General features: G+C 35.8%; 3 protein-coding genes and 1 long non-coding RNA gene across 7 annotated transcripts; 3 read left to right on the forward strand and 1 right to left on the reverse strand.

Moving 5' to 3' along the window:
• Positions 1-12: 12 nt before the first annotated feature.
• LOC147658653 (uncharacterized) lies at positions 13-2,668 on the reverse strand. The gene is made up of 2 exons (XR_015293005.1): positions 2,530-2,668; positions 13-234 (listed from the first exon to the last, which is right to left on the reverse strand). It is a non-coding gene; the product is annotated as an uncharacterized LOC147658653 (long non-coding RNA).
• Positions 430-3,365, forward strand: LOC105736218 (odorant receptor 30a). Of its 3 annotated transcripts, none has more exons than XM_012489910.3 (6): positions 430-889; positions 1,081-1,333; positions 1,464-1,567; positions 1,931-2,248; positions 2,532-2,807; positions 3,171-3,365. In XM_012489910.3, the coding sequence occupies exons 1-6, from the start codon at positions 695-697 to the stop codon at positions 3,231-3,233; spliced, it is 1,209 nt and encodes a 402-aa protein (XP_012345364.2). In that variant the 5' UTR covers positions 430-694; the 3' UTR covers positions 3,234-3,365. The 3 variants fall into 3 exon arrangements, with proteins under 3 accessions (XP_012345364.2, XP_031773984.2, XP_086767349.1); XM_031918124.2 differs by having other exon boundaries at positions 2,030-2,248; XM_086911223.1 differs by having other exon boundaries at positions 2,033-2,248.
• Positions 3,366-3,498: 133 nt separating this feature from the next.
• Positions 3,499-10,409, forward strand: LOC105736224 (uncharacterized). Its single transcript, XM_086911696.1, has 11 exons — positions 3,499-4,071; positions 4,255-4,507; positions 4,642-4,745; positions 4,918-5,229; positions 5,539-5,862; positions 7,232-7,426; positions 7,612-7,864; positions 7,932-8,035; positions 8,127-8,441; positions 8,575-8,850; positions 9,648-10,409. Exons 1-11 carry the CDS (start codon positions 3,877-3,879, stop codon positions 9,714-9,716), a joined length of 2,400 nt encoding a protein of 799 aa, XP_086767822.1. The 5' UTR covers positions 3,499-3,876; the 3' UTR covers positions 9,717-10,409.
• A 69-nt stretch (positions 10,410-10,478) lies between these two features.
• LOC105736102 (4-vinylanisole receptor-like) lies at positions 10,479-13,245 on the forward strand. 2 transcript variants are annotated; one of them, XM_086911097.1, is made up of 6 exons: positions 10,479-10,673; positions 10,812-11,067; positions 11,183-11,286; positions 11,407-11,736; positions 11,866-12,141; positions 12,250-13,245. In XM_086911097.1, the coding sequence occupies exons 1-6, from the start codon at positions 10,479-10,481 to the stop codon at positions 12,337-12,339; spliced, it is 1,251 nt and encodes a 416-aa protein (XP_086767223.1). In that variant the 3' UTR covers positions 12,340-13,245. The 2 variants fall into 2 exon arrangements, with proteins under 2 accessions (XP_086767223.1, XP_012344903.1); XM_012489449.3 differs by having other exon boundaries at positions 12,266-13,244.
• Positions 13,246-13,332: the final 87 nt, after the last annotated feature.

The raw sequence follows: 13,332 nt of genomic DNA on the forward strand, positions 1-13,332 counted from the left end.
TCTTGCGTTAAATCTTTTCCTCGCCTAATTTTTATTTATTTTTTTAAGTTTTTTCGTACTAGATTATCTTAACATGTGTTAATTGAGTTGTAGAGATGGCGGTTTGAGAAATTATCACATACCTTTGTTGAAACGTTGAAACTTAATTAAAATACTGATGAATATTCATTTCCATAATTTTCACGTCTTCTTCCATCTACTCGAATGCAACAATGAGTTGTCCATATAGTATTCCTGAAATAAAATATTTTTTTTATTCAAAATATCATGTGCTAATAAAAAATTTATCAAATAATACAAATCAATATGTTGATCACAACACGTTATTTAAAACACTTCCTTCTCGACACACAATACACATCTCCACCATGGAACTGTCTTTATCTTCGCCGAAAATAATCGATACGGTGGAAAATTGCCGGCTGACACAATCACTTTCGCGCCATGCATAATACAACGGCACATCCATCTTACATTTTGTCTCGATCCAGCCATATCATTTCTACTTCACGGGGAAAAGTTTCGCTTTAAGGAAGACACGCGCGAAATGATCGAGTGTCTCGATAGATCAAAGTGATGTCACGTTGAGTCGTCGATCGGTGGCACAACTTTCCTCTCTCTTCGGCCCAATCAATCGGTTTTGATTTAAGAGAGTTTGAATTGAGGAGGAAAAGGATAAAGATAAAGGAAGACCATGCACAAGGAACGGTACACCGACGTGTCGCTCAAAGTGTCGCAGTTCCTGTTGAAATCGGCTGGCATCTGGACGATTGGAAACAACGCCGAGGAACGGCAGAGGAAGTTCGCTGTTTTCTACACCCTTGCTGCCCTGATTTACGGTATATACGTGAACGCGGTGGACATTTATCACAATTTGGACAATTTGGCTGTGAGTTTGTTTGAAATATTGAAATTATTATTTGGCGTATAGTTTTTCTCGAGTAATTTCTATTTTTTTTTTTTTTTTGTTTCAAAAAATATTTATTCACGATTAATCTTTGACGTGTAACGACTCGTCGTGCATCGATAACATTTTTTTCTTAACTCGTTTATAAAATATTGAAATATTATTTTTTTCAGCATTGCGTCTTTCTCACTTGCAACATAACGTGCATATTATTGGGATTATTCAAGTGTTTCGTGATAGGCTTTTTCAGAATGGAATTCTCGCGTTTAGTTTCATATGCCCAGAAACATTTCTGGCGTTTGGATTACGATTACAATGAGAAGATACTTTTCGAAAAGTGTCAGAAATTTTGCAAGTTGTGGATCATAGTTGTGAGCATGATTTCTCAATCCTCGTTGGCTTTCTACATAATTACACCAATTTATGGTAAGGTAATTTACAAACGGAGTCGGATCGAAGATCCATTTTAAAATTAAGAAGAATAAATATATGGATAAAGGAGTGTAGAATAAGAAATACAGGATATTAAAAAAAAAAAAAAAAAACTATGTTTCAGAAAATATAGGGAAGAATAAATCGGACAGGATACTTCCGTTCAAAATGTGGGTCGATCTTCCTTTAAGCGCGACACCGTATTACGAAATAATGTTCGTCATCCAGGTATATAAGAATAAAACTTAACGTCAGAAATAATATTTCAAATTGCTTTTCAATTTCAAATTTCAATAATAATCACCATTCATAATTTTTTATTTATACGTTAATGAGATAAATGATAGAATAAAATTATCGAAACTAGTAAGGTGAACAAGATCATTTGGATGCACCCGAGGAACACGCGAATGATTTTCAATGATTTCACTCTTCCATTCTTTCGATGATTCGAGGTTAAATTCTATTTTCATTTCACTAAGAAATGTTCGATCAGAGCAATAAAGATTTATTCTATATATATAACGAATCGTTCGTTGTTGCGCTTGACACCTCGTCAGAAAGGGAAATTAAGAAACAACGTTCGCACAGTTGTTGGCCATAGAACAAATTGGCGTCGCGTACGTGTGCACCGACTTCTTCCTGTGCATACTGAACCTGCACGCCCTCTACCAATTTCGCATGATGCAGCAGGAACTGTCGAGGATCTGGTCGGTGGTCGATGAACAAACAACGAACGTTGCCGCTTACGCGAGGGGATGCCACGTGGCTTTGAAAAAGTGCATTCGAAGGCACCAATCGTTGATCGAATTTTGCAATAAACTCGAGAAGGTTTTCACGTTTCCGATCCTCAGCCACGTGGTGGTGTTCAGCTTGCTCATGTGCTTCGATACGTACGAGATAATTTTGGTACGCTAATATTTCTATTTGTCATCATTGTTAATTCTAATGATTGGAGATTAGAGATTTTGTACGCAAGTCTCGCTCCACTTTTCGCTCTTATATTTTTAATATCATTCGTTATTCGCGACATGTTGATAATATGATTCGTGGAACATCTTGGATCGTAGAATTGCACAAACTTCAATTGCTTGTTGCTTTCGATAAATAAGCCTGAATCATTTCAAAAGGTGTATCTCACGAATACATATTCACGTATACATCGTATTTTAAATAATTTTTATACGTACAGGCAGACATACCCACGTTGAAAAGGCTCATCTTCATTTGTCACATGATCGGCAGTTTCATCCATATAATTTTCTTCGCGTATATTTGCCACGGTTTGATAGAGGAAAGTGGAAACGTCGGGTTGGCGACGTATTCAGGCTGGTGGACGACATTGCCGATGAACGAGACTGGGAGAATGCTGCGAAAAGATATAAGGATGATAATGATGAAGTCGATGCGGCCGTGTTACCTCTCCGCAGGTGGCTTCTTTCCGATGTCTTTGGAAACGTCTACTGCGGTATGCAATCTCTTTTAACATTCATTTCATTCTCGTTCAAGATATCGAAGATATCTTTCGTTGTATAAAACGTAAAATTATGAAATTCTTTTTTAACAATTATTAGAAAATTTATATAATTTTCTTTAATTAATTCAATTAATCATTTCTGCAGGTTAAAAGAGATCGTGTAAATATATGAGTGAACAATTTTGTACTCATTTTTCAATAAGTTCAGAATTTTGCACTTTTTTTTTTTTTTCATTGCATTTTAAAATGTGGGGGAAATATAAATACGTGCTATCATTTTTAAATAGTATAGTCAATCAAGTAATTATAATTATAACGTTTTTGATAATATAATTTAAATTTATTCTCTTGTAGCTCATAAGTTCCACAATGTCGTACTTCACCTTAATGAGGGAATCGTCCATGAAAGGGGACTAAATAAATCGAAAAAAACGTGCACAAATTTATATGAAGTGAAAATTTTTTAAGCATTAGCTAAGAAACTTTAGTACTTTTTAGTATTTGTATTTCTTAGATGAAAAAAATAAAATATGATTCAAATATCATCAATTGGGGCAAACGTGATATCAGTTCAACCACTTTTCTGAATTCCTTTCAAGAATTGCGAAATTATTAAATTTCCTTTTCCTCTTAAACAATTAATTCAACATTTCCCGCGCTTGATTCAATTCCATCAACTTTGATCAATCCCCTCCGGATCTATATTGTTATATCCTTTCAAGAAACACTTTCAAACTCGACTCCCTCTTCGACTATCGTTGCCTTAAAAAGGACGCCACAAGATCCATCCCTTGGGACGTAAGATGAACGACTAATAAAGACCACGTACATCCTCGTTGCGTTCATCGTCACCTGGAGGGGGAGCGTCCCCTTCCATGAATCATGAATAATGCAGGTGGAAGTCGACATGCACGATTGCAGGAAAGGAAAGACTGGGTGATTGTAGGCATCCTGAAAAGAGGATCGACACGTCAAAAGTATGGAAAACAGGTGACGTCTCGTTAAAAATCGAACAGGCGGCCAGAAAGTAGAAGGTAACGTTTCCTTTGATTGATTCGCCATGCGACGGCCCCAGGACAAAGACATCTCGATAATTTGGACGAGTTTCCTGATGAAAATCGTGGGGTTGTGGTTGGCCGCCGATCGAAACGAGCAACGATGCAGAGATTTCGCATTGATCTACACCGTTGGAACGCTGTTCATCAGCGTGTGCATCGCGTTCAGGGATATATACCACTCTTGGGGAAATTTTTCCGTGAGTATCTTTCTCTGAGAATCTTTGAGACTCCATCTTCTCGAAATTGCAATTAATAGTTTCTACAAATATTCCACAAATAGGATTTTATTTGCGTTGCGTACACAGATTTTCCTTCCTTAATATTTTTATCGAGATATTTGATCAACCGGAATCTCAAGAAAATTATTGCTCGAATTTCAGGATAGCGTGTTTATCTGTTGCAACATTTTATACGTGGCGATCGTGCTGTTGAAGATCAGCGTGTTGTACACGCACAAAGTAGAGTTCTTTAATTTGATCACGTTCACGCAGAGGAACTTTTGGCGCTTTTACAACGACCCGCAAGAAGTATTAATCATCGCTGGTTGCAAGAGAATATGCAACTTTTCCATCGTCCTTATCGTGTTCTGTGCCCAAGGCACTTGTGCCGGCTACATGGTCACCCCTCTTATAGGTAAATAAAATTTTCAACGCGATATCTCGATTGTTCCGTGGAAATATATTTTAAAATAAGATATAGATATATCATACAGCTTCAAGAAAAAGTTGACGCTTAATAACGGGACGTGTTTGTTTTTTGCTTCTCAGAAAATATAGGGAAAAATGAATCTGACAGAGCATTGCCGTTCAATCTGTGGATTGATTTCCCCGTAGGATTGTCGCCTTACTTTGAACTACTTTTCATTATACAAGTACAAATACATATTTCTATCTTATTATCTCCATTTGCAAATACACCTTTAAATACCTTCAAACATTTACGAATATATCTAAATAATTGAATACATCAATCAAGTATATATTAATTGATATATTATAATTAAAAATTTTTGTCCAAACCAATCGAAGATGATTTCAATACAGATACTTTGCGTGTATCACGTGGCCACCTGTTACATTTGTTTCGACAATCTGTTGTGCATCGTGAATCTTCACGTTGCCGGCCAATTCCGCATATTGCAACACAGACTGAAGAATTTGGTGGCAGATGAAGGAAGGGGCGATACACCGCGTTACGAGAACTGTTGCTACGAGAAGTTGAGGGATTGTGTGGAGCAGCATCAAACCCTCATCGAGTATTGCAAAAGATTGGAGAATATATTCACGATGATGGTGCTTGGCCAAGTAATGTTTCTTGCCGTGGTTATATGCCTCGTCGGATTTCAATTGTTTCTCGTTCGTATATGCCAACACTTTGTCGTATTTTTCGATAACTTGGAATTGTTCGTCGAATTATTATTTTCAAATTTATGAGATTAAATGAACGAGGACAGAGTATCTTTTTATATTTACAATTATTTGAAAAATAAAAGTACATGGTTGAAATTATTAAGTGATTAAAAAATTATATTGTTTAATCTCATTAAAAGAAAATAATTTTCTCAAAATAAATTTTTTTTTTCTTCAATTTATCTCTTTTCTTCTCATCTTCTTATTATATTATAATAAGTATCTACTTACGATTATACATCATATTTATTGTAGGCGGAGACTCCAGCTTCGAAGAGAGCCAGTTTGGTGGTCAATCTGGGCGGCACCTTCTTTCAACTGTTAATCTTCACGTACAGTTGCGACAATTTGATACGACAAAGCGTGAACGTGGGCAACGCGGTATTCTCAGGGCCTTGGGTGAATCTGCCAATGAATAAAGCTGGCGCCCTCGTGCGGAAAAATCTGATAATCGTCATAATGAGATCGCAGAAAGTTTGTTGTTTGACAGCCGGCAAATTTTTTCCCGTCTCTCTGGAAACTTCTACCGCGGTAATCGCTCCTTCTTGTGTCATGATATCGTTCATTGTTAACAAATATTAATAATATGTAAGAATATCGAAATTTCGAAGATAGAAGACCGACTTCTCCATCTCCATGTCTCGCGACTTAAGAAACAAACTTCAATTTTTGTATTCGATTTCGCCTTTAAAATTAATTTTAAAACGTTTACAATTTCTTTTTCTTCTTTGATCAATGATATTTTTCTCCTTTCTCGTAAAATTAAACGAAGAACTTTTAATTACTTTTAATCTTTTTTCAGGTTCTCAGTACGGCAATGTCGTATTTTACTCTGTTAAAGCAATCGAGCCTAGATGCAGAAAATATATAATACATATATATTATACGTTCGTAATAACAGAAGAATTTTGTACAATTATCAATCTGCCTCTGTGTTTCTCTCTTTCTGGATGAAATGGCACAAGTAAATCCAAATAATTGAAATTATTGATGTACATGTACTTATGTATTAACAACAATTTATAGAGATATTATTTATTGCAGATTAGGTGGCCATCAGGATTCCCACTGAAAATAATCTTTTTCGAACGAAAGTCTTAAAATTAAAAGAAAAGCTTTGAATTTCTTTTTTTTTTTTTTTTTTATAACCATTTTGTTGTTGTTGTTACACCTAAAGATGAACTATAGTACATTTTGTTACGAATTTGTTATCATTCATCAAGTTAATTCAACAAGTTACGCGTTTATCACTGTCTTCATCTATTCTCTATTCGCTTCTTTGTATCACATGCCTGATGGTCACTCGATCGATCGAGATAGCAAGACTGATAATTTGTAGCAGTAGTTTGAGTTTGTCATTAACGCAGTAATAAAAATAAAATATATTCCTCAAACGTGATATTTCTCGTTTCAATAATTGGTCAATTCGATTCAATAAAAATTCATCATTTAAAAATGAAGAAAAGAAGAGTACTCACTTAAAATGTTTACGAATATCAATTCAGAAACAGCAAAAACACCATGCGATCGATATTTTTCGATTCATCAAGAGTATCCACCTTTTGACGTCACAAATAATCTGTTGAAAAAAGAATGATTCCTCTCAATGATCATATCTACACGTGATTCTTCAATTTGCATGTAAAATTTAATAATTCGATGAATAAAGCACGAACTTTTGCACAACGATCATTCTTCGAACGAATCCACTCGACTATCCACACATAGTCGTCACTCGCCCCTGTTTCGATATTTCTTAGATTCATGATGCATAATTCATCGATCATTCTTCTCCCCTTTTCTTTTCACGCGCGAGGCCGGTAATTACGGTGACACTCTCGAAACGGTGAAATCACGTGATCGAGGACGTCAATCACTTTTGGTGGCGGATGATCAGAGGAGAATCCAGGGATTGAGATCGAGGAACTCTGTCATTAAACGCTAAGAGATGAAATCGAAGGAGGTGAGAGATCTGTCAATCACTGTCACGGCTTTTTACATGAAAATCGCTGGATTTTGGACGTCGAACAATTACGTGGAGGAACGGCGAAGGAACGCCATCATGAGTTACACGTTGTTTACGATATTCTTCGCTGTGGCGACCGAGGCCAGGGACTTGTACTTCTCTTGGGGCAATTTTAGCGTGAGTTCAAAATCTCAACTTCCTCTGTGACGACCAGCAAAAAGCGAATAAAAGATACGCTTCTCTAAATTGAGGAAAAGAATTGTTCGTTCAATTTGGCATATTTGTGCAAACTATTTATTTTGTGCATAAATATTTTAATTATAAAGAAGGATTCGATCTTTCTAATTTTTCTTCCGTTACAGGATTCCATTTACGTCACGTGCAACATTATAACCGTGGCTCTAGTTTTGATCAAACTGTTGACATCGTTCGTGTACAACGAGGAGCTGCTTGCCGTGATTCGTTACGCGAGAACGAATTTTTGGCATTCGAATTACGACGCGAGGGAGAAAGTGATAATGAACAACTGCCAACGCACTTGCAACTACCTCGTCTTCGTCTTCACTTTCTTCGCCCAAGGGACAATTTTGAGTTTCATATTGAGACCGATTCTGGGTAAGATGGTTTGATTTCGTCGTATTAATAATAAAATCACAATTATTGATGAAGATTGCGTCGACAGTGAATCGTGGAAAAAACGAATCGGACAGAATACTTCCGTTCAATATGTGGCTCGAGTTGCCATTATCCGTCACGCCGTATTTCGAACTGATGTTTATCGTGCAGGTGAACAAATTCTCTTCTTTTTAAATGAAATATATCGCAGGAAATTTCGTGCAAAATAAATGAAATAAATGATTATTGCTTTTTTGCACAGGTCGTACTCGCGTATCACGTCTGCGTGTGCTATCACTGTTTCGACAGTCTGTTGTGCATTTTAAATTTGCACACCGCCAGCCAGTTTCGCATCTTGCAATACAGATTTGCCAACACGTGCAACGAAAAGTGTAAAGATGAAGTTTCATCGTTGCGCAGTTCCCACGAATACGCAAAGCTCAAAACTTACATTCAACAGCATCAAGCGCTGATCGAGTATTGCAAGAAGCTGGAAGAAGTGTTCAATTCGATGATATTTGGACAGGTGTTGCTATTCAGCTTGTTGATGTGCCTCGATGGATATTTGATACTTATGGTTGGTATTTTAATCGTAGAAAATATTCCATGTACGTTTCTTTTTTATTCTCCTTAAATTACACTTTTGAAAATTCGTATATTCGGCCAAATAATATCTTCTTAATCGATCTGATGAGTTGTCACGATCGTAGGAAGATACCCCTTTTGGAAGACGCGTCACTTTCGCGTTTCATATAACGGGTTGCATCTGCCAGCTGTTGATGTTCACGTACAGCTGCGATTGCTTGATAAGAGACAGTACGAATGTAGCCGACGCCGCGTACAATTGTTTGTGGTCGCTTCTGCCGATGGATAAATACGGAAAAATGATACGAAAAGATCTGATGTTCGTCATCGCGAGGTCACGAACACCGTGCTGCCTCACCGCTTGCGGATTTTTCGCCGTGTCGCTCGAAACGTACACCAGAGTAAGTGATATTTCGTCTACGTCGTTGTTGGAATTACAATAAATATTTCTCTAAAATATTATCGATCAATTTCGTATCAATTTTGAATTCTTCGTTTCTTTTTATCACTTTCAATCTCGTTCAATCGTTTCAAAATCTTCTATACTCATATTCGTTTCAGCAATTGTTATTAGACTTTATTGTTAGACTAATGTTCCAATAGAAAGTGGAATTTCAAAAGTAGATTTGTAAATATAATAATGAAGATATGAATTTTCATTCAAAAAATTTTGTATAATAGGAAGAGACGAACGTCGTTTTTTTTTCTTTTTTTTTTTTTTTTTCTTTTTTCCTCTCCAGGTTTTGAGCACTGCAATTTCAATCTTTACTCTATTAAAACGTTATGAAAAGAAATTATATGCCGGAAAAAAATTTAAGAGCGACAACTGTCTATGGTGAAATGATTGAATTCTTAATGTGATTTTTTTTTTCTTCTTCTTCTTTTCACAAAAATAGCAATTGAAAGCAATTTTTAAAATTTGTTCGCAATCATCGATGATAGATGAAATAAATAATATTGTATCTTAAAATTAATGTGATTGAATACGACGTGTATCATAAATTTGAAGAAATAAACTTCTTCTAATAAATAAAACGCACAAAATATTTAATGAATTGTTTAATGAATAATGGTAGTAAGTAAAATTTTACCACTAATATCTCGTGCTATTGATACAAATTTGTTAAAAATACACATTTTTGCTTCTTATTTATTATACGGGCATAGGAATTTGAAAATGTGCATTTAATTTTTACAGATTTTGAGCACCGCGATATCGTACTTCACATTGCTGAGAAATCAATCCGAAAACGCATTTGAAGCGTAACACCAGTTTCGAATATATAAAAATCATAAATTTGAAGAAATTGTGAGATGTGTGTATTTAATTTCAAATCATAATAATTTCAAAATCATAAATTTGAATTGCGAGATGTGTGTATTTAATTATATTTGTGTGTTAAACAAAAAAAGAAAAAAAAAGAAGGAATAAAGAAAATTTCGTCAACAAAAAGAAAAAAAAAAAAATATCAGAGAAAATATCAAGTTGCAAAAGATTCTTTCACCCGTAGTTTCATTGAATTCTTACTTACTCGGCGCCCAATTTTCTAAAATCTTCACGAATCCACCATTCTCGACGTGCACGACGAAGAAATGAAACTTCAACGAATCGATCGAAGAGAGGCCATCTCTCGATCGTTTCATATTTAACAACCTCCTCGATAATTTCTAAAACGACTCCTAACAGCGATCTCGATTTCACAAAAGTAAGTTTTCATCGAGTTTCCCGATCCATTCATAATGCATCGACCAACCGAGAAAGCGGTTGGAGCCCCCTTTGTGTGCGGATCAAACCGTGTTCGTTCCCCCCTTCTTTCTCCTATCCGCCCCTCCACCGTATTTAACGAATGGCAAAGTATAATAAAATAAATACAAAGCGCGCAAGGAAGATTGCAGCGGAATAAAAGTCGACGGCGGATCAAAGGTTGCAAAATACGGCCGCGTAATAATTGATGCAGAAGGATATTCCAAGATTATATCGCGTATATCGCGGTTCAATGGTCCGTCGGTCGTAATCATCGAGCGTAGTATGGGCTTTCTGAACACGGACGACATATCTATGATCATGACCGCCACTTTTATGAAACTGGTCGGATTATGGACGGCGAAGGACAGGCACGAGCAACGGGCAAGGAAATTTGCCCTGATCTACACGCTGGCGACGATACTCTTCGCCCTGTGGATAGAGTTCACGGATTTCTATTACTCTTTCGGCGATTTTAGCGTGAGTCGTTCGAGGGAAGAATAGCCTCTCTTCTTTCTAATAATCACGCGACTGTATGATTGATTCGTCTGAAGAAAAATTCTTGAATTTACGTTTCTGTTTTTGTGTGTAGGAATTAATCATTTTCCTCGCTTACAGACGTGTCTTTTCAACGTATGCAACATCATGTACATAACAATGCCCCTGTTGAAGATATTCATAATAGTTTCGAATAAGAAGGATTTTTTCTACTTAATATTCTACACGCAAAACAATTTCTACAAGGACAATTACAACAACAAGCGGGAGCAGCAAATCTTCACGAATTGTCGACGCCAATGCACCATTTTTGTTTGCTTCCTTACATTTTCCACGAAAGGGACTCTCGTTTGTTACATCATCAGTCCGCTCGTTGGTGAGTTAGTTAATTAATCTCATGTAATAAAAAAGAAAAGAAAGAGAAAATGTTTCGAAACGCAAAATACTTGGAATCAGTGGAATTATTTTATACAATAACGCACTTTTTTCAGAAAATATCGGGAAAAATGAATCGGAAAGGGTACTCCCATTCAATATGTGGGTCAATTTACCGCTATCGACGTCGCCATATTACGAAATAGTGTTCACGATACAGGTATACACTCCTTTTTAATTATACCATTGGAAAAATCAACGAATGGAACATTAAATAAAATTTAGAAATTAAACAAGAATTAAATCTAAGTGATTAAATTGTGAAAAATACATCTTGCAGGCTCTGTCCCTGTATCACGTTGGGATTGGTTATTTCTGTTTCGACAACTTGCTGTGCGTTTTCAACTTGCAACTGGCTGGCCAATTTCAAATATTGCAATACAAAATGGCCAACATAGCGGATTTGATAGAGGAGAAAAATGAGAAAGGAATTGTAAGCTCGCCCCGCTTTGCCAAGAAATGTTACGCGGCTTTCAAGAATTACGTTCGCGAGCATCAGGCGCTCATAGCGTTCTGCGAGAAACTCGAAAAAGTGTTCAGTTTGATCATCCTTTGGCAAGTGTTGATGTTCAGTCTGATAATATGCCTCGATGGCTACCAAATACTTTTGGTGAGCAATTAAACCATCGTCACGTTTATATGTAAAAAGATACGAGTCTGTCGGCTAAAAATAATCGTACAAATGTCTCGTTATGCGTTTGTACGACGTTTTCTATCGTCATCGTATTTACCTTTACAGCCAGAGTCGCCTGTCAGGAGACGGTTGATTTTCGCCTTCCATTTGGCAGCGTGCATGTGCCAATTGCTGATGTTCACCTACAGCTGCGACTGCATCATACAAGAGAGCTCGAGCATAGCTTCGGCGGTGTACGACGGGCCTTGGCCATTTCTGTTCGAGACCACGAGCGGTCGAACAATGCGCAAAGACTTGACACTCGTCATTCTGAGGTCGGCTGTGCCTTGTTGCTTAACGGCCCGGGGATTCTTCGTCGTGTCTCTGGAAACGTACACCAGGGTGAGTGAGCTTCTTTTTCTTAATCAATCTTTTCTTAAAGGAGATTGATATTTGGAACATTTTAATATTGTCAATATTGGTTACATTTATTTATTAATTTGTAAATAGTTTGGTTTGTTTGCAGGTTTTAAGTACTGCAGTATCATATTTCACGTTATTGAGACAAAGTACATTAGAAATTGTTTAATAGAAGGTTGAAATCGTCGTGTAACTATGATCAATACAAATTGTGATTCTATCTTGAGGATAAGAAATTCTGTATTTGTGGCACGATGAAGCAAACGATAATTTGAATCTTCGATATGTACGAACATTTCTGTGAAAAATTTTTTGAAACTATTGTATCGTGAAATTTGGATTTAAATTTTGAATTTTCAATCCCTTATTTATTATATTTATTTTTAACAAAAATAAGAAAAACAATTGTACGACGAAAAATATATACCAGCTAAATGGACAATTATCGATATTTGAAAATTTGGTGGACCTTTTTCATTTCTTTTTTCGTAAAATCCAAACGACGTTTAACATCTGATCATATATACTTCACGAACAAACGAAATATTAATCCGTATACAATTATTCTTGCAACTTAGTTTTATGATAAAAAAAAAAAGAAAGGAGAGACTGTGAAACAAGTGTTACGATGATTGAGTGATACACGTAATATCGATGAATTTGTCAAAAGTTTTTCTTGCACAACATTGGAATATCTCAACATGGAATGAGGATGTTACTCGTCTACACAACTTGGATCTTTTTCTCTGCTATTAGTTATTAATGGAAGAGATTTGTATAATGATTATGCTTAAATATGGGACAAAATTTAATAAAATTATCAACGAATATTGAATAATGTTTGAATAATTTATAACATATAACATTTATGCATGATATCAATGTGTTATGGATTTGTTAATCATTTTAAGATTATTTATGTTATGATAGTGAACAATATAAGCAATATAAGATAACGAGTTTGATTAAAATATATTATTGTAATAAAGGAAAATTTTTAAATCTAATTATGCATCAAAATTTTGATTGCAGAAAAACATGCATTTTTTCGTCTCCTCTGTTACCACCATCCAATGACACTGTTTACTGGTAATATGCTTAATTGATAAATTTTACCAAAATAAAACGAATAGATGGCAGAATATAATATTAAACAAAAGAGACAGCAATGTT

Source organism: Apis florea, unplaced genomic scaffold, assembly GCF_048593485.1.
Source record: "Apis florea isolate Af1SG1 unplaced genomic scaffold, ASM4859348v1 contig_1789_pilon, whole genome shotgun sequence".
Classification (NCBI taxonomy): Eukaryota; Metazoa; Arthropoda; class Insecta; order Hymenoptera; family Apidae; genus Apis; species Apis florea.

Excerpts from the sequence above, each read along its gene's own strand:
- LOC105736218 (XM_012489910.3), top strand. The coding sequence starts at position 695 with ATGCACAAGGAACGGTACACCGACGTGTCGCTCAAAGTGTCGCAGTTC. Across the intron at positions 1,334-1,463 it reads CATAATTACACCAATTTATG|AAAATATAGGGAAGAATAAA; the intron begins GTAAGGTAATTT and ends ACTATGTTTCAG. Across the intron at positions 2,249-2,531 it reads ATACGTACGAGATAATTTTG|GCAGACATACCCACGTTGAA; the intron begins GTACGCTAATAT and ends TTATACGTACAG.
- LOC105736224 (XM_086911696.1), top strand. The coding sequence starts at position 3,877 with ATGCGACGGCCCCAGGACAAAGACATCTCGATAATTTGGACGAGTTTC. Across the intron at positions 4,746-4,917 it reads AACTACTTTTCATTATACAA|ATACTTTGCGTGTATCACGT; the intron begins GTACAAATACAT and ends ATTTCAATACAG. Across the intron at positions 7,865-7,931 it reads CATATTGAGACCGATTCTGG|TGAATCGTGGAAAAAACGAA; the intron begins GTAAGATGGTTT and ends TTGCGTCGACAG.
- LOC105736102 (XM_086911097.1), top strand. The coding sequence starts at position 10,479 with ATGGGCTTTCTGAACACGGACGACATATCTATGATCATGACCGCCACT. Across the intron at positions 10,674-10,811 it reads ACTCTTTCGGCGATTTTAGC|ACGTGTCTTTTCAACGTATG; the intron begins GTGAGTCGTTCG and ends CCTCGCTTACAG. Across the intron at positions 12,142-12,249 it reads CTCTGGAAACGTACACCAGG|TTTGGTTTGTTTGCAGGTTT; the intron begins GTGAGTGAGCTT and ends ATTTGTAAATAG.